General features: G+C 43.9%; 1 protein-coding gene across 1 annotated transcript in view; it reads right to left on the reverse strand.

Annotated features, from left to right (window-relative positions):
• Positions 1 to 25,206, reverse strand: part of Rnf150 (ring finger protein 150) — a 220,942-nt gene that overhangs the window by 69,069 nt on the left and 126,667 nt on the right. The window contains exons 2-3 of the mRNA NM_001191093.1: positions 13,662 to 13,912; positions 275 to 346 (exon numbers count right to left, since the gene is read on the reverse strand). Of these exons, the coding sequence (NP_001178022.1) occupies positions 275 to 346; positions 13,662 to 13,912 (323 nt within the window). The remainder of the gene's footprint in view (positions 1 to 274; positions 347 to 13,661; positions 13,913 to 25,206) is intronic.

Below are 25,206 nucleotides of genomic sequence, written 5' to 3' on the forward strand. Positions count from 1 at the left end.
GTATCACATTTTCTTAATCCATTCATTTATTGATGGGTACTTAGGCTGACTCTACAATTTGGCTCTTGCTGAACACTTAACTTCATAATTTCTCATGTTTTGTTGCCAACAAACTGCATGTATTATCTAAACACTGTGCTTAATACAAGGTTTAAGGGCTTGGTGTGTATAGACAACAGAGATCCACAGCTACCCCTGCTTCCCTCTCCTCTCTGTCTTCCACTTTGTGGAGAGTTCCTTCACTATGCCCTCACCAAGTAAAAGATGCTCTCACCTTGTCACCCTTCCTGATGGTCCTGACTTGGAGTTTGCTGATGGCTTTCTTTGCGGCATCTCCCAGTCGGCGCTGAAAAATGCAAAGCCTCCCGTTAATCACAAAGACGTGTGCTTCCTGTCTTCCCTTTTTACAGCCTGTCATGAACTGGAGCAGCTGAAACCATGCACACACGGCATGAATGTTATGGGCAATGGGTGGAAGACACGGAGCCCGGGCATTTGCATGGCCCATGCAAACACTGTCGGATAGACTTCCCTGTTCCAGGTGGTAGGCTCATGAAATAGCAGATGAAATAGAAACTTCCTAGCATAACTTCAGTTCAGGCTATATCTGCACAGATGGGCAACTAGAAAAAGCCAAAGTATTTCCCAGCTTGTGGAAATAGCTGGCTGGTGTGTGACGTGAGAAAACAGTGTTTCTTTTTCCGCTGTCAAGGCCTTGTGCTTGCACGAGCCTTTCGATCGGCTCATATAGACCGAGCGATGCCACCTGCCGCCCACTACTCCATTGTCTTCTCCCTGTGTATGCTCTTGAGTATGCTGTGCAGAGGGAGGGGACGGCTCAGTGTGTAAAGCTGTTGACAGGTAAGCTTGGGCTCTGAGTACAGAGTCCCAGGACACCTGTTAATGCTGCAGTCACATCCCAAGTGTGTGACCCTAGAGCTGGAGCTCTCTGGGCAGTCAGTCTAGCCAATCAGCAAGTGCCAGGTTCAGAGAAGAGAGAGAGAGAGAGAGAGAGAGAGAGAGAGAGAGAGAGAGAGAGAGAGAGAGATGCCCACCTACTTCTAGCCTCCACATGCATTTGAGTTATTATTTTTGTTCATTCATACATGAATGTGCACACACCCACAGGAACATGTATATTTAACACACACACACACACCCATAGAATTTAGAATTTAGGTTAGCAAATAATTACAAATCACATGCCTGGTGAACCATTACCACCCATGTCTAGAAAGAATACACCATACCCTGATGTTGCACAGAGAAAATTGCTGTCCTGATGAACCCAGGAATGGTAAGGCAGTGAGAGAAGGGTGTGGGAACGAACTCTTGCTCTGTTGAGGGAAAATGGTATTTCTGTGTGTGCTCTCAAGTTCTCTGCACATCTTTGCCCTACTCTTAGCCTGTGTACTTCTGTCCTGTAATGGGTACAGCTGCAGCAGTGAAATGTATTTGAAGGATTCACATTAATATGGGATTCACCTTTTCTGATGATGGTGATGATGGTGGTGGTGGTGGTGATGATGATGATGAACTTTCTTTATATCTCCTAGCAAGATCCTCTATTGCCCACCTCAGTGGTGCCTCATAGGGCACGGCACAATTGCAGTCCAGCATTTGTTTTTATGACAAACATCTGCTACATTTTTAACATAAGCACCTTAAAAGCATACTTGTGTTTATTTTTGTATCCCATTGCTGCCCCAGCGTGTAGAATACAGTTGCCTTCATTAGTGGGCATTGATCACTTAACACACACATACGTAAGTACACACAAACTTTTATTTTGTCCTTTTGCTTTCTACTAGGTAGTCTGGGTTGGTTTTGAACTCAAAATCTACTCAGAGTTTCTGTAGATAGAATGGTACTGAAAAATAATTCCCCCCAATTCCTACCCTGTGTAGCTTATCTAGAATTATTTCCACAAACCATTAGTAAATAGAACATTCAAATGGTAGACTTCTTCTAAAGCATGGAACTAACTTGAGAAATTAACTAGGAAATGGGAAAACTTCAAAGGAGTCATAATGGTGCATGTTGTAAGGCAGCAAAGTTGAGGAAAAGCTGCCAGTCCTGACCAGCAGCTGCCAGTCCTGACCAGTAGCTATCGTGGACTGGAAAAAAGGAGAAAGCATTGACATTATTTTGTTCTCAGGAGTAAATGCCATGAATCTGCAGGTCCTTACACTTAAAATTAGACATCTGAATCCCAGAGAAAGATGATGATGATGATGATGTGTGTGTGTGTGTGTGTGTGTGTGTGTTTTGCTTATAAATATGGCTGTGGGTCATGTGGTGTTCACAGAGGTCTGAAGAAGACATGGGATCCCCTGGAACTAAGGTTACAAACCCTTGTAAGTTTCCATGTTGATGCTGAGAACCGACCTTGGGTTCTATGGAAGAATGGCCGACGCTCTTAAGTGCTGCGCCAATCTTTCCAGTACCATGAAATGTCACTTGCTTTTCTTTCTAAAGCCCAGAAAAATTTGCAGTTATGTTTAATTGGTATTTTAGAATACTGTGTTAATCTTTCAATCACTTCATTTAAGAATTTTAATTTCCGATGACTGAGTGGATAATTAAATAGAAAACAGTATTTTCAAACAATTGCCACAGGACCATCCTCAACTTCAGCTAGTCTAAGAATAATCTGTCTTCCTTCCTCTTCCTTGTTTTGCTGTGCCAGGGTCTCCCGAGGGACCCCAGGTTGGCAGAAATTTCCCATTTCCCCTATCATTTTCCTGACTGCAGAGATGAGAGGCATGTTTCCTGTCCCACCACATCTGGCTAAAAGTAATATTTTCAAAACTATATTTCATTTAGAACATTTTTAAAAGCAAATCACATATGCTCTTAAGCATGAGCATGTAAGATAAATTAGGAAGAAAGTCTTTAAATTTTGACTCTTTAGTCCTACCTTTGTCTACATCTACATAAAAATTAGAGAGCTTTGTTTGTGGTCTGGAGTCTGAACCCTGAGTCTTAGGCATATCAGGCAAGCAGGCCGGCACACTACCATCGAGCAATGCCTTTGACCAACGTTTGAAGACATTTTCTTTCTTCCTGAGAAAAGGCTCTCTCTATGCCCATTAAAAGGACCTTGCACGCTGCCTTTCCAAAAACAGCAAGAGTAAAGCCCATGCGGGAAATGAGAAGCAAACTGATGTTAAGGCACCTAGGGTCATGGCCAACAAGACAGCTCGTGGTTAGGGAATTAGAAAGACTGGCTCCACTCCTGCCAGTTGTATGAGCTCAGTCCAGAGGGCGAAAGTGGCTTCCTGAGTCATGTAGGAGGGGGATGCCTAAGTTCCTGGGACAGCGGGAGAAGTGGAAAAGTGCGGAGGATGTGCATGAGGTCATGGAAGCCTCCTCTTCTGGGAGTCTTGAGAAATCACATGGCTCTCAAAGGTGTCTCGGCAACTGAGAGGCCGTTAGGCAGACACTTGGAGGTTACCTGGAGTGAGGTAGAGCTTAGCGTGTTGGCTTCCATTAGCATGTCTGGTGTCATTACTACCTTAAACCTCTGGGTCATTTCCTGACCAGTCTGTACATAGGCACGCTAATTATTTAAGCTGCGTTCACCTGAAGCTGGTAGCCCTTCCCCTTTAAGGACAAAGACACCGAGATAAAGAGCCACTAGGATTTGGAGCTGGAAAGATGGCTCAGGGATTAAAGTACTTGCTGAAGCTTGAAGACCCAAGTTTGGATCCTCAACACTTAGGTAGAAAGATGGGTGCGGTGAGCACCCCTCTAACTGTAGTGCAGTAGAGTGGGGGAGGGGAAGGTTCAGGGGGCCGATTCCCGGCACGCAGCCTGGGCTTCTCCGTCAGTCAGTCTCTGGCTTCTATATGTGTTTGTATGGGTAAATCAGAGATACACTGCATGCATGTACCCTGAACCACTAAGATTTACAGAGACATCCCACATCATCAATAGCCTTTGAGCCTTTACAACATCCTGTCCCAGACTGGACTCTGGGATTGGAGCCTGTCTATCTAGCAATTTCCCTAAACTGGCTGAGAACAGGAAGCCTTGGACAGAGAGCTTGCTCCGGAAAACAAAGAGCTCATCTCCAAATGGGAACGGAGCTGCCCCCTGAGAAACTGTTCTGAGGTAATGACTGACCAAAGCCCACTTTGACCAAGATGTGTAACTACCTATGCTTCTCTCCCCTTCAGCTACAATTGTGGAGTCCATACTGTGGAGGACAGGCAAGTGTTGGCTGCCTCACCCCCACTCCGCCAAACTGTTTCGTTTGTTTGTTTGTTTTTTTCCCATGTTGAGTAGAATCCTTTTCTGGTCTTCCTGGTGACCTGCTGCTTGATTTCTAGGGCAAGTGGCTGGATTTGACATGTTAAATCTACCCAATGTCAGGCTCCCTGTGGCTCTGGGACTCTGGCAGCAGAGTTAGGAAGGACATATTTCATCCAACTGTTGTGAGAGATATGTTCTCACAGATTCATCACTCTCGGTGCATTTTCTTTAAACCAATCCTCACTCTGAACATTACAATAGATAATATCTCTTCTGAGGAGGAGAAGGAAGAGGAGGAGGAAGAGGAGGAGGAGGAGGAGGAGGAGGAAGAGGAGGAGGAGGAGACCACCATTTTAGTAATGTTCCAGAAAAGATATGACGGCCAGCCCAAACTGGCAGGGGCAGAACAGACAGCCCAGACTACAGGACACAGTAAACTCAATTTCTGAGACATCTATCATAGACTAAGTAGCCAGGTAGTGTGAACTTCTTGTTTTGTACATGGAGTAATACAATAAGGGGGAAGTTCTGCACCCGTTTGCATATCACATATCTGTATATGCCAGTGTTTGCTTCATGTGTGAACACCTATGTGGGTGTGCACCATATGATACCACAGTTTCTGATGTTCTCTAATCATTCTACACTCTGCCAACCAGACTAGATGGGCCAGCCAGCGAGGCCCAGGCCCCACCTGTCTCTTCTGCTCCAGGATTGGGTTTGTAACCATGCACCGGCATGCTGGGCTTGTTTACTTTTTTTAATGTGAGTTCTGGAATGTGAACTCAGGTCTTGCTGGTTCCAAGGCGAGCATTTCCTAGACTGTGATTCCCTCGGCTTTTCAAGAGACACTGAAATCACAAGAGGAAAAAGACACAGCCCTGCTTTCAATGTCCTAAAAGAGTACACTTTTAAAACTGGTATTTGGGACTTTCAAAATTCAAATGAAAGAGATGAAAACTACAACTGGGACTTCTTCAAGTTACTCATGCCCCACCACTGAGCCAGGCCCTCGGGCCCCAAAGCGTAAACTCTGTTTATTGAGACAGCATGCCAACAGGAAACCCTGGCTGGCCTGGTGTGTAGACGCAGACTCTGAGTGCTGGGATTAGAGGCATGTGCCACCATGACCAGCTAGACATGGGACTTGCTCCTCAGCAGGCGGTGTTAGTGGGAGATGCCAAGATCCACAAGAATGCTGATGTACTCCCCATGGCATCCATCGACGATTTCGTAGTCTCCCTAATTATCTAGAGAATACTTTTGTTGTAGTCCATAATCAAGCCCATGAAGATAAGACCATGCATATTTAATATACTGTGTCACATGGAAATGAAAAAAATAACTTCGGTGTTTCTGGTCCAATACGGCTATTAATTTCACTGTAGTGAATTGGATACAGTGGCATATCTTGTCTGCTCTCTCCGTATGCCCCCCCCCTCCCTCTCTCTCCATTTTTACAGACAGGATTTTTCTGTGTAGCCCTGGCTGTCCTGGAAATTGCTCTGTAGACCAGGCTGGCCTCGAACTCATAGAGATCTACCTACCTTTGCCTCCCAAGGGCTGGAATTAAAGGCTTGCGCCACCACCCGGCCTCTCTCTCTTATTCTCTTGTCACTTCATGGTTGCCATGAACTGAGCAGCTTTCTCTCTCATACGTTCCTGCCCCCATGATGTTTTACTTGTGACAGATCCATAGCAATTGAGCAAGCCAGCCATGGCTTGAAACCTGTGAAACTCTGAGGTAAAACATCGTTCCTCCATCTTCACCGTCTTAGGTTTTCTGTCACATCAAGGAAGAGACACAAAGTGACCGGGACACGCCTCTTGTGGCTTGGAGTTTTGCCTTCGGTTTGTTTGTTTCTTTGGCTTTTCTTCTTGGTGTTCCTGAAGACTGGGTCCAAGATACCACACGTGCAGAGTTACTCTACCGCCCAGCTACATCCTTGGCTTCGAGTGTTCAACTAAACCAAATACGAAGCGGGAAGCAGCTCCTCTCCACCCCTGTGTTTCATGGAGTCAGAGTGGAAAGCGCACATGTCGGGACTTGAGGTATCTCTCTGTGTCAGGGGCATCCCCCACTGTTTTGGTATGGTTGGTAAGTTTATGGATTTCTTATAGAGCAAGGAATTTCAAATTCTGCTTTTTGGTGAAGACCGTCAAGAGGAGGGCATGCTGGTAATTAGATTTATTCATCGCATTGCTCTATACAGGTTAAAAAAAATCAAAGTCAAGGTTATTGGCAATTTTTGACCGCAGTGAAGAAAAATTGCTTTATGGAAAAAATAAGGATGAACTATATATTAAAAGAAAAAAGTGGGCTGGAGAGATGGCTCAGTGGTTAAGAGCACTGACTGCTCTTCCAAAGGTCCTGAGTTCAAATCCCAGCAACCACACAGTGGCTTACAACCATCTGTAATGGGATCTGATGCCCTCTTCTGGTGCGTCTGAACAGCTATAGTGTACTTATATATAATAAATAAATAAATCTTTAAAAAAAAAAGAGAAAAAAGTCCTATAAAACCTATATAAAGGTTGTTATGTGAGCACATGCTCCATCAAACTCAACGTACTAAAATGGCAATCTAAATGTTTAGGAAATAGGGGCGAATGGGACACTTTTGGAGAACAGATACAGAACACACAAAGGTGGAACCTGGTGAAATGTGGGCTCAGAAGACCACACCCACAAGCATGGCTCAGTTGATGTGCTCAGTTCTTTGGCCCAAAGGACACTTGAAGGCCCCAGAAGCAGTTTCAGAAGCAAAGTGTCACGCAGAACTTTTTCTGTTCCCCAGAAATAAGTCATAGAAGTCAGAATTCCTCTTCTCCGGGGTGAGTCACAGGAACCAGAGTTCCCCTTTGCACGACAAACCAAACAAACGTGAAACCTGCAAAGGTCACATTTGCTCCTCTTCCCCGAAAGCCCTCACTTCTGAGAAGTCTGGCTGTACTTGGGAGAAAGGAATGCAACATAGGAAAAAAATCCAGGAAGAATCTGAGCTGGCACGGCTGCCCTCACCCAGTCCACCGCCAGGCAGTTGTGCTGTTTGTCCAGTCACACGTTTATGCTGCTCTCTACTTTCATTGACCCTAAGGACAATGGTGGACTTTATTCCCCGGCTCCTTTGGTCTTGTAAAGTAAACGAATGTAAAGCGATGAGGTCTAATTGCTGTGCTGATTTCTTTAATGGTGCTTGCGTTAGTGTCGTGAGGTTGTGATCTCTATGAGGAAAGACACTGCTTTGTATCACGGTAGCAGCATCAACAGTGGAGAGACTAGGAAGATACTACGTCATATTACATAGGCCGGGCTCAGGACTCAGACCTCTCGTCCCAAGTACCCAACTCTGCCCTATGCTTCTAATGATTAAGTGGTGCCCTGGAACTGGTGTTTCCCACACTCCTATATCCATCTCTGACTTCTCTTCCCAAGATGAGGAGTTGTAGTGAAAAACCTCCCATGGCATTTCTGCTCCGGTAGCGGATAAGCTTCTAAATTTAACGTTGCCGAATACAGTGTCCAAACCAACCCCACTGGGCCTCTTCTGCCTTCCCCACTTGTAGTAGATGTTTGAAACTGAGCCCATTACACCCTTGATTCCCGTTTCTCTTGAACATATTGTAGTTGTATCGCTTCTGAACCAAAATGGAGCCCTCTCGAGAATACACCGAGAGTGAGTTGATAATTAGACTGTGTGACACTGTGGCGTATAAAAAGAAACACACATTTCGTTCTTTACATTTTGTTCTTTATCTTAGTTCCCCCTCAGAGCTCCCTAAATGCCTGCAATTTAGTGATGGGAGTAGCAACGTGAACCCAGTCTCATTATTCAAAACAAGCACCTTGCAGTCACCCTTGGCTTTGTATTAAAAAGGTGGCTTTTGGAAAGTCCCTAAGGATAGGGCTGGCCACCTCAGAACCTTGTGGTTAGAAGCGTGGGATGTTTAGACCCTACCACCACACGTGTTCCGAGTGCAGCACTGTCTGCTGATGCCATTATAACACGAGCTCTGCAGGCAGAGATCTTGACTGTGTAACGTGTTGGAAATAAACCTCTCTCTGTCTCTGTCTCTGTCTCTCTCTGTCTCTCTCTCTCTGTCTGTCTCTCTGTCTGTCTGTTTCTCTCTGTGTCTCTGTCTCTGTCTCTGTCTCTCAGGAGAGGAGAGGCTGAAGGTGGGGTCTATCACCAATGAACAATGACTTAATCCATGCCCCCCCCCCCCGAGGTAATAAAACCTCCTGGCATCCCAAAACAGGGCTCTGAGAACTCCCAGTTTGCCGAGCACGTGGAAGCTGTCCACTTCAGACAGGATAAAAAGAGTTCTGTATCCTGCCTTCCATACTGAGCGTCCTACCCCTTCACCTGGCTGTCTCCAAGCTGTAAATTTTAGAATGAACAGATAAACATTAAGCCAAGAGCTTGCCTGTGGACACTCTGTGGAAACCTAGACTTGACACACGTAGGGCAGTCTTGGTAGACGCCTTTACCGTGGGGGTCTGACTTTGTTGTCAGAATGGACCTAGAGTGTAGGTGCTTGGGGAATTGGTTAATGTAGGAGAGACCCCTGTGTTTGGGGCAAGTGTTTTCAGTTGAGTGGAAGTATAAGAGGAAAAGTAGGCTGTCTTCCCGTCCCATGCAGGAAGGAACAGCAGGTGTGCAGGAGGAACTTCCAACAGTGCCATAATCTGACCTCTTAGCCCTTTATGGCACCATAGGTCCTACCGTCCACAGTATCCACGTGCCTTCCCTCGTAGGTCGCATGTCTATTTTAAAGCGTGTTCTTATTGGTGCCACACTAATACAAGCTGTGAGGCAGAGCCCTTGTCTGTGTAACAAATGTGAAAATAACTAAGACATATTTATACACACATAGGCATTTCTGGAAGCACTCACAGGATATGGTCAGAGTTATTCCCTCCCTGAAAGACTGTGGGATAACTGCTAAGGGAATCTGGTGTGGGAAGGGAAGGAAACCTACTCTGAAATGCATCTCTCATTTTATTGTTATTATTATTGTATTAAAGAAGTATTTATTTATTTTATGTGTGTGAGTACACTGTAGCTGCCTTCAGACACACCAGAAGAGGACATCAGATCCCATTACAGATGGTTGTGAGCCACCATGTGGTTGCTGGGATTTGAACTCAGGACCTCTGGAAGAGCAGCCAGTGCTCTTAACCCCTGAGCCATCTCTCCAGCCCTCATTGCTATTCATTTTTTACTATGCCTATACATTATTGTTTGAAAATTTGAAAGCACTTTGTAGAATATTAGTTTCGTACACAAAACAAAACAGAAAAACAAACAAAAATCCAAAAACCGACTAGATTTTTACCTCTACAGTGACATTTTAAAGAATTTGGTTTTGTTTTCAGGCAGGGCCTTGGTGTCTGTTTTGCTTTGAGGTCATGGCCATGCATTAGCTGGATCTTATATTTATAGCCCTCCCTTTTCTTGTACTTCTAGAGAAAAGTGGGAAAGACAATCTCCTTTTGTTTCAAACTATGTCTTAAGAACTAAAAACCTCCTATCCAGACTCACACGTGTAAGAAATGAGCTTTTTACACTTAAACACTATCTTCCAAGAATTCTTTTCTCCGTCCATTAAAAGTGACTATAGTGACCTCCTTCTGATAATGCCACATATTTCTTGTTTGGTTCTCACAGCAGGACCCCAGGCCTGACATGCCATCCCACTGCCCTCACATTTGAGGAAACCAAGGCCTGGGCAGGAAACAGCTCAGGCAAGTTTATGCCCCTGGGTATCATCAAATGTTTGACCCATTCTGACTCTGCAGTTGCTGCCTTCGGCTTCTTCCCTATTTCAGGAATCACAGCCCAATAGCCAAGTCTTCCCGTTGTAGTTCTTGTCCTCTGCACCATCATCTAAAAGACCTTGCTGTGAATACCAGGGAACCTCACTCCCTGGACAACTGCCCTGGCATGACTGTCTCTGTGCACAGTACAGCAGGGGAAGTCACTATCGTGTAAGATGCTGAGTAATTTTATTTTTAAAATATAAACTCCACCAAGTCCAGTGGACACCTACGACAGGCTAATTCAAGCCCAGTCCTTCCCAAGTTCCTGATGGCAGGATGTTTCCTGGTGTGAAATGAACTCCTTTCCCGTTTCCTCCCGGACTGTGATCCTATAAAGAGCCAAAGACTCACTTCTTCTGAAGGCCAGTGATGCCTTAATAAAAATAAATGATTTAAGTCAACTTGCTGCTTTTTATAGATGCAGCCTGCACAGCTGTGACACTCTGTTCAACAGAGTGGAACACTGTCTATCAAAAGATATTTTTTCCCTGAGTTCTTATTCCATCCTTTAAAAGGGCTAAAAATGTAGCATTCACATTGATCAGGAAACAGGGCTAACTTCTCACATGGTCCCATCACCAGTGGATCTGGGTGATAGCAATATTGTAATTCAAGGAAATTTAACAAATATGTCACAGAGCGTGCACGAGCCTAGAGGGACATGGGCCTTCTATCTATCTGCAGAAGCCAGAGTGATCGAAACGATTACACAACCAACTCAAGACTTAGCTAGTTCACAGCCTAAAGTTTCATTCTTGTCATAAGTACTAACTGGTCACTTAGATTATCCATGGTCATGGTTTACTTATGGCTGTCTAATTAGCTGGTGGCTATCTTTTAAATAACCAATGTATATTTACTTTATGTGGCACCTTATAGGAGCCAGCGGGACCAATCCGTGTTCATTACCTTGTGTCTACCAGTGTTCTATGCACTATTTGCTGCAGAATATTTAGTGGGAACACAGAATTGAACTTGCCTGTAGTCACCCAGCAACCAACATGGCTGTGAGAATTGATTCCACACCCCAGGAACCACTGTCGAAAATTAAATATCCATTCTTTACCAAAATCTCAGTAAAGTTGGGCTAAGTTGACATAGTTATATGCTGGCAAAATTATATGTTTTATAGCAGGAGGAAATAGCTCAACCTGTAAAACTGAATGAGAAATAATATGGTGGAAAATTATTTTTAAAATCTCATTAAATTGGGAATATTCCCTTAAACACTATTGGAAGAGAGGATATCTAATCATGCCAGCCTCATTTATGCAGAGGGGTTATGAGACACGCTGGTGAAATCAAAGGGGATGTTTAAAATTAGAAACAATTAAACCAGCACATAATGATGAAACGCTGGTGAACTGCACACGAAGGCTATGTCAGACTGACTGATAATTTAACAGCGCTCCTGGAGACTGTCAAGAGAAAGGAAAAACAGAACTGTACTTAGAGAGGAGAGTCACCATCACAGTTAGGAGCCTCTCCTGAGTGACCCTAGGAGCGTGAAAGCTGCTATACCAATTCTGAACACAGGCACACAGACACAGAGGAGATAACGTGACAGAGATGACCGCCAGGGACAGTCGTGAGGTGTGCGGTGGTGCTGCTGTTCTTGAAACGATGTGATACTGAGCAGGAAGGCAGCGGGAGAGATCTCCAGACAGGGTCAGTGTCCTGGGGTCTTTATGATTGTTAAAGGAAGCTGGTGCCTAGGAAAGGGAAGGGTAATTGTCAACAAAGCCAGCTGTGAGAATGGCAGGCCATCGTGCTTCATTCATTGTAGTGGAAAGCTCGGTAGGACTTAGTTAGAAAAGGGAAATAGAATGAGGTAGACGAAGAGAGAATGTTTTCTCTAAAGTTTTGGTCTGCAGAAGAACCAGTTATCCCAGCTCTGGTGATAAATTCAAAACTGGATTGAGTCAGTTACTTAATAACAGCAACACATCTTCATGCACCAAAGCACCGTAGGTAAAATAAAAAATGATGGGAATCTGAGAGGAATCCCATATTATAAAAATCCGGTTAATCTCCTTGATCAATCAACGTCTGATATACACTAATAAGAAAGTTTCCTGTCGCGTAACTGAACAAATGTCAGATCACAGAAACGGGCACTTAACAGAAGCTCCATATTTTATACTGCACTTGAAAGCGTTTTATCTTTATAATTTTAAAGTGTGAGGCCATGGGTGGGAATGTAGCATGGTGGTGCGCTGTTTGCTTAGCATGTGCAAGGTCATGGTTTCAACCTCTAGTGTCACAGGAATAAAGCAAAACAGGAACAGGAAGTCACTGAATCACAATAAAAAACTGTAACATTCCCTTGCTAAGGATATCGAAAGCTGTTTTCTTTTTATCTTAATTTGGGTATGTGTGTCTATGTCTCTGTCTCTCTGTCTCTTGAGTGTGTGTGTGTGTGTGTGTGTGTGTGTGTGTGTGTGTGTGTGCGCGCGCGCGCACATATGCCTGTGCTTGTCCTGAGAGGCGCATGCAGAGTTCCCACTTTGTGGGAGTCAGTTCTCTCCTTCCGCTCTGTGGATTCTAAGAATTACATTCAGGTTATCAGGTTTGGTGTCAAGTACCTTTGCCTTGACTTGATATTTCCAGCAAACTACTTTTAAACATTGCTGGTTGAATTAGAAACTGGCTCAACAGTAGATTTTGGAAGACAGAATTGCAGTCATCACAGTTTAAATGCACACAGTCTTAGCCATTAAACTTCCAGGACTTACTTCATAGATATATTGAAAAGAACGCTAAGAGTCACATGTCTCTGTCTCATTTGGAAGAGAAAACATGTTAATAATTTTAATCAATGATTATAAATATGGATTTTTAAATATGACATATGAAGGCAGGGTAGTGCTAGGTGCTCATGAGAAGTGAGAAGGCTGTTTGATTATGTGTTGCGGTGAATTAAATCTCCACGATCATTAATCTCCGAGATGAAGAAGGTACAGCGTTACCTATGCTCTCACTTTGTTTAAAATGAGTATTTATATATGTCAGCATACGCACCTAGACATGTGTAAAATATCCTGAGAAGATACTTTATGGAGAAGTACCTAGTAAGGACTCACGTGGAAGGAAATTGTTTTTCTTTGCATCCTATTATCCAACATCCACATTGTATCCGAGGTTTATATGTTCAAAAATTAACTGCTTTAAAAATAGCTTTTTTAAAAAATTAAAAAAATCTCATTCCGCGCCCCTTCATGTTCCCAAGGTGGAAATCTTGGTTCTTTTGGAGTCCGGTTGTCACCGTTAGTGACATCTAGGCCCCTGTCTGTCTCCCTGTCCATTCTGCTTAAGGAAACAATTGTTTAAAAATGAACAGAGGGTGGGAGTGAGGATAACTCATCAACACCTTAAATGAGGACAGCAGCAAAACATCAGAACTCAAATGCATAGGACATTTCTGGAAAACTGCACAACAGACCTTAGCAGCGTGCACGGGGCGGAGTCAGAAGACACTTGTAATCTCATCCTGTGACGTGGGAAGTACACAGTTTATACCGTGACCTGCGTGGTCTGCACGGAGTTTACAGAGCCGCACTTTTCTTAATGAGCTACTCACCTGGTTCCTGTCCCTGGCATTTGCATACCGAAACCTCTGGATGTAATAAAAGACCAGCCATGCCAGGGAAATGATCATCAGGACAATGAAGGAGATGGAGACAAACACAACCGACGTGCGGCTCACATATTTTTGCAAGTTCCGGGTGCCGATGGTGATGTACATGGTCACGGTGACGTTCCTCTCCAGCAGACTCACTAGCTCCTTCCCTTTGGGCTCAGGAATCATTATAGCCACGATGTCTTCCACACCTGTGGCGAGAGGGGCGAGGAAGCGGGCAATGAGGGTTGGGTGAGGGGAGGTAACCAGAGCGAGAGGTTTGGGAGCGCACCGTCTAAGGGATGGCATCATTTCCTGTGAGCCAGGGCTACGCTATTTTGTAAAGTGCCATCCTTTTGACTGACACTTCCCCAAACTACAGCAATTTGGTCTTGAGGATGAAAAGTCATTTTGTGCCTTTCCCATCACCACCACTGATCCAGAAACAGACCGACTGCAAACATGTATTAAGGACCACCGTCAAACACAGGATATAGAATCTCCTCTAAGGAGCCCCAAGCACCTCTCAGAGGCTCTGCCATGTAAGCTGTCTGTTCACGGTGTTAATAAACTCTGCTAGTAAAATTTTCTTACTGCAAATGCAACCTGATTCAATGTTCCCCTTGAATCCCAAATCTAACTAAACCTTTCATGTTCAGGAATCTTAACAGCCCCTAATGTTACACACACACACACACACACACACACACACACACACACACACACACACACAGAGCCCAACATTATAAACGCACACTACATACACACATACGCCATACATATCACACACACACACAATTATGTAATGTGTAATCATCGCACACATACACACCACATACCACACACCACACATCACAAGCACACACACACACATACACACACCACACATACCACACACCACCCACCTCATGCACAAACACACACACACCCCACGTGCACCACACATATACATACCATGCACATACACACACATCACACACACACACACACACACACACACACACACACACGTCCTGCATAAGTAAAAATTCTACTGCCTAAGGGGCTGCCCTGACTCTATCTGGAATGCATCCTTCCAAAAAGAGTAAAATGACTTTCCACTCCGTGGCAAGGAGTCAAATGCCCAGCTCCCACTACCGACCACAGTCCTCTCTCCCTTTCTCCCATTACATACTCTGTTTACACTCAATTACAGATCCCAAGTACCATGCTTTAAAGTGATTTTTCCCACATGGACACACGCATACCACACACAAGTGTGAGGACCCAGGCGAGCAAAGCCAGGGATTCTTACAGAGCCTCAACAGTATGGCCCGAGTGATGGTCTCAATGGTCTCAATCTACATGACCTACGCAACTTCATGCCAAGCCAAAAGAAGACAGACACTGATTCCGATGTCTCACGTACTTCCGCCTCGTTATCACACTGCTTGAAGGAAGAGGCTCTTTCCGGGGAACTCAGTCAGATGGGTCATTGTCCCTCGTCACGCCACTGTGTGAAAGGCATGTCTAAGGAAGTTGTTCTAAGACCTTACACACAAGGTATTTCATACACATATGACACCAGATTCAAAGGACCCATCCCTGCCTGTCAGTGTGGCTGAGACATGGACCAGAGTCCCACAGTTCAATCTGCAGGAAATGCTGTAAGCTGATTGGTCTACACAGCCCCACTTCCAGGTGGAAATAACCTGTTACCTGAGGTGATCAAATGAAAAGGAGCCCGTTTACTATTTAGTGTGGTGTAGATTCAGGGAAAAATTGAAACCCTGCTGTAGCCAGTCAGCAAGTTGGGACTGGATCACTCACTAGGCTGAGCCAGAGTGTGTGTGTGTGTGTGTGTGTGTGTGTGTGTGTGTGTGTGTGTGTGTATGAGTGTGATTATGTGTATATGCTCACATGCATGTGTGCATGCCTTAGTGTGCATATGTGTGTGTGTGTGTGTTTGTGGTGTGTGATATGTGTATATATGTGTAAGGTGTGTGTATGTGTGTTATGTGCATGTGCCTGTGTGTGTGCATGAGTGTGCTTATATATGTGTGTGTATGTATAAGTGCATGTGCCTATGTATGTGCATGAGTGTGCTTATGTGTGTGTGTATGCACACATGCATGTGTGCATAAATTAGTGTGCATATGTGTGTGTGTTTGTGGTGTGTGATGTGTGTGTGAGGTGTGTGTGTATGAGTGTGCCTGTGTGTGTGCACAAGTGTGCTTGTGCGTGTGTGTGCATGAGAGAGAGGTGCATGTGTTGGGACTGAGGAGTCAGCTGTGTTATGAGTCTCTTTGACTCTGCTCTCTAGTCTCCCACGTCCTTGACAGTGTTTCACTTGGGCTGATTTTAAAAGTCAACTGCTGTAGATACATTTATTTTTCACTGTGAAGCATTCATTAAGAACCCCCAACAACCCATGGACACACACACAGAAGCAGACTAGCCTCGGGTTGTGTACACACACACACACACACATACACGGAAGCAGACTAGCCTCGGGTTGTGTATACACACACACACACGCACGCACACACACGCACGCACACACACACACACGGAAGCAGACTAGCCTCGGGTTGTGTACACACACACACACACACGCACACACACACACAGGGAAGCAGACTAGCCTCGGGTTGTGTACACACACACACACACGCACACACACACACACACACACACACGGAAGCAGACTAGCCTCGGGTTGTGTATACACACACACACGCGCGCATGCGGGCACACACACACATGCACACACACACACACACACACACACACACACGGAAGCAGACTAGCCCCAGGTTGTGTACTTTCAACCTGCCTACAGTTGTCGCACTGATGTTGTGAGACCAGCAAGCACGGGTGAGTGCTCAACCCTCATTGCTGTCTTAAGAATTCCCGAAGCTGACGTTTGAGTTTGAACTTGGCAGAAGTTATCCGCAGTCTGGTAGCCGCTTTTCATGTGTGTCTGTTCTGGCTAATGGCTACATGTGGTCTGGGGTTTTTGAGGGATTAAGGCCGCTCCCAGGTTTTGACTCTACAGAAATACGATCTTCTTTGTGCTCTGGACTAAGCTGGCCTGGGGGTGGGGTTCCTTCCAGAGCTGCAGTTATCTCAGAGATAGGTGAGTACCAGAGACAGCGCCATTATTTTCTAGTTTATATTCTCTAGGCATACTTACTTAAAGCTCTAGATTAGTGTTTTGAAAAGACAGGATGTGGGGGTAAATTAAGAGGCTTGCCACGTCCAGGGAGGAACAAGTTTATATTTTAATGGCCAAATTAATATATCCCTTAATGGCTTCCAGTTTTGATACTTTGGTTTAAAAGGTTTGTTCCCATTCAGGATCACAGAACTACTCATGTGAAAACGGCTTTTCTAAACCACATAGTTTTACTTCCATATTTATATCTTTAGCAACCAAATGGGGTTTGGTAACAAGCACGGTATTTATTCAGCTCTCTTAATGGATAAACAGAGAGGATGGAGATTAGTGTGTGATTTAGTTCCCTCCTAAATTCTCAGCTTTATTTTGTACCCTGTGTTTTCTGTGAGGGTGACCTACTTTTTGGCTGAACCTGCCCCAGGCTTTTAGTCTTAAAGCCTTTAACCTGTTTCCTACCTGGAGGCCTGAATATCCTGGCACTGTTCACCCTGCCTCTAGCGTACAGATTTCCTATTGGGAATTCATGCTTGAGAGGCTGTAGAGTGTAGTCATTAAGACTTGCTCTCTGGAAATAGACAGCGCGCTTTAATCCAGTACGGCACTTAAGACACAGACACTGAAAGTTTTGGATGCTGCAAAGCTCTAAATTATTCATCATCTTTTCCCAGGGATCTGAGAAAACCTTTTCTCTTTCTGCAGGGTAAGGTATAATTAACATTTTAAACTGTTTGTTTTAAACCTAAGTGCATAGTGACTGCTTATTGTCTCCGAAACTGTGAGGACTTCAGGACATACAGCGTCCTCTGAAAAGGGAGAAAGCAGACATGGTACTGGTCTAATCATATGGATACGAATCGTATTCATTTCTGAGATTTGCACTAACTTTCAGGGATGATAATGAAGAAAAGGATGAGATTCTCAAAGTGTTTCTCTTCGTACTTTAGACTGTATACCATGTACAATAAAGTTTATGCTGGGGAATATGAATTTATCACAATAGGATTAGTTACTGAAAACTGGATGCCTAGGGGCTTGAGAGAATGCTCAATGATTAAGAGCATTTGCTGCTTTCCCAGAGGACCTGAGTTCAATTCCCAGCACCCACACAAGAGGCTCACAGTTGCTTATAATTCCAGTTCCAGGAGGATCTGATGTGTTTTCCTGGCCTTTGTGGGCTTTTGAATGGATGCACACATTGCACATAAATCATGCAGGCATACACATAATAAAAAAGTAAATTGGGTGTCTAAGGTATCTCAAAACAAAGCAAGCAAGCCGGGGTTGGGGATTTAGCTCAGTGGTAGAGCGCTTGCCTAGCAAGCGCAAGGCCCTGGGTTCGGTCCCCAGCTCCGAAAAAAAGCAAAAAAAAAAAAAAAAAAAAAAAGCAAGCAAGCAAACAAATAAAAAACTCCAAACTGGTGTAGATTTAACTGCACTTGGATGAAGTATTCTGATAAGTGCACAAAGTCTAGGCGGAGAAGCTGTTTGAGGACCTAATTTGTTCGAAGGAGACGTGCGCTGAGTCTTCCCGGATCGTTACTTCATCCCAGATGCATCCCTGCAGTAGATGCTAACTGCGACTGCACAAGAGCCAGGAGAGGAGAGAAGTGGGAGCTGGTGGGGTGTGGCAGAACTTGCTGAGCGACCACAGGATAGTCCCTGGGCTAAATGCTGTTCTTTGTATCTATGAGGCACATGGACTCATAGACCACGGAAGTGACGTTCAAAGAGAGCGGATTTTGTATGGGTAAAATCCGCACAGACCAAACTGTTTGGGTAATTCTATGTTTACTGCGACTCCTGGGTGCTCTCATTGCCAAATGCCTCCTCAGTAAAATGGCCGCAGCCTAACAACTATGTTCCTCCCAATGCACCTCTGGCTTCGGAGAGATTGCTATTATGTGAGCCCTGTGTGTTCTGGAAAATCTCTTCAGTTAGAGATAATAACGTGTGACTGGGACAGACAACAGCCAATCAACAGAAGCACCCTGTCCTTTAAAGCTCTCTCTGTCTACGACGGCACTCGGCAGCCGTGGTCTTATTTGCTCTGTGTGTGTGTGCATCAGGAGTCCAAACCTTATTGAGCCTGAGAGTGTCTAATGACGAGAGAGCCTCTGCTTACATGTTTGAGTCTGGCTGCTTAACTGTTGCATTAGTGAAATCTCTAGGACCTCAGCAGAGTTCAAAGCACTACCTAGAGCGTGTTGCCTTCCCTGCTATGCACCCAGGGTGGTGTGAACATTTCTATATTCTCCCCATTTCCCCAATCTGTGCTTTCCTCTGTCTTATTCTTAGCTCTCTAGGATTTAGGCAATTATAATAAAAGCACTTAGCATTCATTTGTAAATATTTTTCTACTTATACATTTAAAATAGTTCATTTAAAAAGATGTAATTGGTTTCTAATTGCTGTCAGTTCTCAAGTGGGATTTGTATGAAATGATTTTAGAACAGCGAAGTGCCATATAAACTCAAAGTTATTACTCCTTTCTGCACCAACAAACATTTTTTGATATACACAGATATGAAACTTCAAAATCAAACTCTCCCAAATAGAATCCAGCAGTACATTAAGACAGTTTTCATGCCCATGTGGAATTTATTCAGAAGTGAGAATGATTTAATGTCAGAAAAAAAAAACACTGAGATAATTTTTAGAACAGTAATAAGCTAAAGGAATGAAACAGAGCTTGTTGTCTGCCTGTGATATTTTAGCTGGGCATATGCTGGCAGTAAAGATGTTAATACCAAGACTCTCTTGCAGCTAGATGCTGCCATATGCTAACTATTTGGCTACTGGGGTGTGAATGGAAATGATGCTTCTACTTCAGGGTCTTACTCTGTCAAGGAAAGGAAGAATGGCAACTATGACCATGAATACTGCTTATTAAAATGTAAGAACATGCAAAAATGAAGTTTTATACACACACCTGTCTATGAGAAGCTAGGCGGAAAATAGTCTATGTACTGCGATAGTGGACCACAGGAAACCATTAAGAGTAAACTACAGGGATTGGGGATTTAGCTCAGTGGTAGAGCGTTTGCCTAGCAAGCACAAGGCCCTGGGTTCGGTCCCCAGCTCCGGAAAAAAAAACAAAAAACAAAAAACAAAACAAAGAGTAAACTACATAAGCATTGGTGTTAAAGGAAGAGAACCTTGCAATAAAGTTTCTCCAAAAGACATAAAAAATTCAAGGGAACAGATGTCATTTAAAACTCAAGTGTTAGCAGCAAACCATTGAACTGAGAACTGGGTCCCCATTGGAGGAGTTAGAGAAAGGATTGAAGGAGCCGAAGGGGCTTGCCATCCCATAAGAACAACAATACCAACCAACCAGAGCTCCCAGGGACTAAACCACTACCCAAAGAGCATACACATGGACAGACCATGGCTCCAGCTGCATACATAGCAGAGGATGGTCTTGTTGGGCACCAATGGGAGGAGAAGCCCCTGGTCTGGCCAAGGCTAGACCTCCCCCAGTGTTGGGGAATGTCAGGTTGGGGAAGAGGGAAGGGAAGTGGTTGGGGAGGGAGAACACCCTCATAGAAGAAGGGGGGATGGGATGGGGCTTATGGATGGGAAACCAGGAAAGAGAAGAACATTTGAAATGTAAATTAAAAAAAATACCCAATTAAAAAAAAGAAAACTCAAGTGTTGCTTATTTAGTACTGCAGTTTTTATGACACACATGGTGATTTTCAGTTAGTTATTGGTAGTTATGACTTATTGTTTTGGGAAAAAGGGTTCTGCTTACTGGTATTGTCTTATATATTTATATACACTATGAAAATAGGGAACTTAATGGCATAGTTAACTCAAGTACAGAAATTACTTCGACATCACAAGATTTTACAAGTATAGGTTTTTGAAATACATTCACAATTCTGTGACAGTTATCACATGCATAATATGACCACAACACACTGAAGATATTGAAACATTCAGTCACTACTAAGAATACCAAGAATTCCCTGTCATCTTCCTCTTCCCCAACCCCTAAGAACCATATATATATATATATATATATATATATATATATATAATATTGTATATAATATAAAAACATTATAAAGACACACGTCTATAACTTATATATAAATATATATGCCTTTTAATTTTGTCATTTCTGGAATATCATGTAGATGGAACCACATGTGTTTACTTCTTTCAGAATAGTTTTCTTTCACTTAGCACAATGCCTTTACCACTCATCCACACATCCACCACTAATCTATGCCCTTTCATTCTTGAGTAGAATTTCATAGCACAGCCTGTGATAAACCACAGCTCAATCAACCACCAGCCCATTGATAGACATAGGTTTACTGTCAGCTCGGGGGTCTTGTGAGTAAAGCTGCTATAAACATTCGTGTAGATAATTTATGCGAATGTAAATTTTCGTTTCTCTGGGAGAGATGCCAAGGAGTGCCACTCCTAGGGCATATGGTTGAGTGCTTGAGTTTTTATAAACTTTTACAGATCGGTTCACACACTTTGCATTCCACCAACAGTGTCTTAATTTTCTACATTCTCATCATGCTATCTAGACTTTGATATTGTTGATGATTTTTATTTCGGTCATTCTCAAGGGTGCACAGTTGAACATCCTGGCTAATTTGTGAGTTTCTGGATTCCTTTTCTGTCACTGAGACAAAATACCTGCAGAAAGCAATTTAAAGAGAAATGGTTTTCTCAGGAGCACATCACGGTAGGTTTCAGTCCATGGTCTCCTGACTCTTATTCTCTTTGTGGCTGTCATATATATCATGCATGACAGAGGCGTGTGACAGAGAAGAGTAAGAGGGCCAATGTTCCAGTTCCCTACAGAGCATGTCTTCAGTGGCCAAAGCTTTCTCCATGAGACTTCAGCTCTGAAAGTCTTACCATGCCCCAGACACTGCCACACACAGAGGATCAAGCCTTGGGGGCCACTGAGGACCCACGCCGGAATTGTTTCTCGGACTGAGATTCCGTTCACCAGTTTTCCAGCTGTACCCATTCCACATCTTAACATATTTACTGTGTTCTTTCCTCAAATGATTGTATTTCTCACACTAAATACTTCTCATTAGTTCCCTTCCACAGCTTCTAGATTTTTCTGGGCAACATTGGCCATCGCTTGATGCTTGTAGCTCATCTTTCAAACCATTTCTCCTGAGGGGTACAAACACAGCCTGTCCTAACCTACCATTAAGAATGTTAGCAGCTGTCTCCTGAACTTGTTTATGAGTTCGTGTTGACCCACCTACTATGTCTGGGGAGAAAATCCCAGTCAGGGGCTGTGGCTTAATGGCTGCAGGAAATTTAAGAAGGAAGAGAACTTTGGCTGGCTCCAGGCATGTGCAATCAATGACAGATGCCTCTTCCTTCACTCGGTTCTGCGATGTGCTAGTGTTTGTATTCTGTCAGATGGTCCTTGTTAGTTTTACTTGAGGTACTGCTGAACTCCAGGCTTCCTACACCCTCCCCACAATTTTTTTTAAAAGGCAGACCTTTTAAAAAATGTAAATGGTTATAACTGTTTGATATCATCTGATCCAGCCTAATTTCATATTCTTGTTCCTGATTCCTTCCTCTGTCACTTAGAAAGTCTGGTCAGTAATGGCCCCAATCCCTTCCTGGAATGGTCCCTTCACCTCTTTCCAGGAAGTGTCTCCTTGCATGGGCACAGCTTGCTCTGAATTGTGGTTAAGGGAAAACTAAACGAGAACTTAAATGTATGCTTGTTAGACCTGCTTCTCACCCTGCAGGGCCAGGAGATGGTCTGGTGGGCGTGCTGCATCTTGGGCTTGCTTCCCTCAATATTCTGAACGTCATTTCCCAAACTACTTGAAATTTCTTCTACTGGATTTATATCCCATCTCCCCTCGACTTGCTTCCTTCTACTAAGGTTTTGTTTGTTCTTTCTATCATTGCTTTAAATCTGAGTTTAACTTGGCTTGGAATTCCAGTGTGAATAGAGTTAACCTACTCGAAGCTTTGCTCTGCCAGTCGTTTGCCCTCCACCCACACCTGCCATACCACTCCTTCCTTCTGGTCCTCTTCAGGCCTGTTTTCCATGTTTCCTCTTTCCCACGCCTCCATTAGAGACTCTGCTAGTGCTGAAGTCGACCAAATGCTACTTCCTGTCTTTTTCTAGGCCTCTCTGCTCACTTCTGTCCTCTGTTGCCTATCAGCCCCCACATGGCTTCTCTCCTTACCCAGCGCTTGCTTTCACACACCACACTTAGAAACTCTTTGCAAAACAGCCGTTATTTTGCTCTTCTATTTAGCCACAGAACCCCACCTCCACCTTTTCTAGGCCTCCACACATATCACCCAGTGAAGGAAGCAGAGACAAAGGCTTCAGGAGCCATTGAAATGCAGAGCACATGCTCAAATGAGCACTGTATATTGTCCTGTTCTACTCAACTGACCTTTCTCCCTTCTTCCAAACGATGATTTCATGCCTCAGGTCTCCCTGACAACCTCCCACACCCCTTCCCACCCACCTTCTCAATTACTGACCTTAACCACAAGAGTTCTTGAAGAAAAGTAGCTCGCAGCAGGAAATACTCTGTTCTATTCTGAAATGAGGTAATTCACATTGAGCCACCTGGCATAGGAGCCATCACAGAAAAGCCACTAAGTACATGTTAACTTTTATTGATACCATTACCTCTGCCGTGCAAACATACAGACCAGTCAGCTTTCCACCACCTTCCTTCCGTTACAGTCCCTTGGGCTAGGTGGCCAAATCCTGCCAGCGTGATGTGTCCCACCTGTCACTACATCTGGCTGAGGTACAGACCGGGCACACAGAAAGTTTGAGTTGTGGGGAAAGTATAACTTGGTCTCCACAGCTTACATGCACAAGTGTCCCTGTGGTCTTAAATGAGGACTGCCATGAGGCTAAGGTGTGGCGCTTAGAACTGCAAGGGACAAAGGAAACTTCCCTAAGAGAGGAGAGCCATAACCGAGGCCGGAAACAGCTGACATCCAGGTTGAGCCATGGTCGAGCTCAATCTGCAGTCACCCTGGCTCTGGACCTCTCTGTTGTCGCCTCCATTTAACATGATCGCTCGGTGGCAAATCCCCAAATGCTGAACCATACAGCCCTTCTGCATTCCACAATGTAGGCTCTGGAGCTCAAAGTATTTTCATGACATTTCTAAGTGTTCTCTAACTTGATTTTCTTTCAATTAAATTATGCAGAATTTGCAGTAGCATCTGCCTCTAGTGTCGTCATATATAAGAATGTGTGCATTCAGCTACATTGTGAACACCTGCTTGGTACATACACTCCCAGACTCCTAGACTGTAAGGGTGGCCCTCCCACACAGCTTCCTGTAAGGGTGGCCCTCCCACATAGCTTCCAGGTATTTTCCTAGCCTTTCTATCCCAGGGAGATGTTTCTGCTGTCTAGAACCAGACATCTTTCATGCACTCTGTGCATTTTCACACATTTTGGGGGTTAGAAGGAATATTGTACGGAATATACTCTTGGCTGTGACCGTGAATATACTTACTCCTATGAAAATTTGAATTTAAGGCAGGACTCATTGAGGATTAAAACTTTATTAGTCAGCAGCCAAACTGGTTAGTTTTTAGTATAAGCCAGATAATAGGATTTCTCCAGAAGATCTATAAGTTCAAAACAGGAATGTTTCTGAGTTATTAGATAAACACCCCGTCAACCTGGGGCTTCCCAGGTCTCTGCTGTAAACTTGCAACAGTCAACTGTGGTATGCCACTGAAGTACATTTTAATCTTTGCCCAGGATTTATAATCACAGCCAATAGCAACCAACTTTGTGAGGTCAGAAAATCTCTAAGGTGGGGGGGGTGCTCATCAGGAACTGTTTTCCTTTTTCTTGGAATGGCTGCCATCCTGAACTAACTCATGGGCTATACTTCATTTTTCAAGAACTTCACACATATTTCTATTGTCAAGTCTGTGGAAAAGTCTATGGATTTATGCGAAACACAAGGGGGAAGTGTCAAGCGCTGGCTGAAGCAGTACAGGCTCCATCTGTAGCATTTTCCTTGGGATATGATCAGCAAATCAGACCCACAAATAACTTTTTATTCTAGTTTTTGTAACAGAGATGATATAATAGGGATGAGGTTCAAGTGAAATAAATTAGAGTGCTGATTGGTTTTATACCATGGGGTTTGAATTAGATTCACTTTTTATTGCAGTGAATAAGCTTAAGAGTCTGCTTATCTATAAAAGATTAATTAATTAATTAATTAATCACTCAATTTATCTATAAAAGATTTTACATTTGAGCTTTGGTGTGAGCAAGGCTCTGTATTTGTAAATCTCTCTTAGGGGCACCTTAATGAAATCATCAGACAGGAGAGA

This window comes from Rattus norvegicus, chromosome 19, assembly GCF_036323735.1.
Source record: "Rattus norvegicus strain BN/NHsdMcwi chromosome 19, GRCr8, whole genome shotgun sequence".
NCBI classification, from domain to species: Eukaryota; Metazoa; Chordata; class Mammalia; order Rodentia; family Muridae; genus Rattus; species Rattus norvegicus.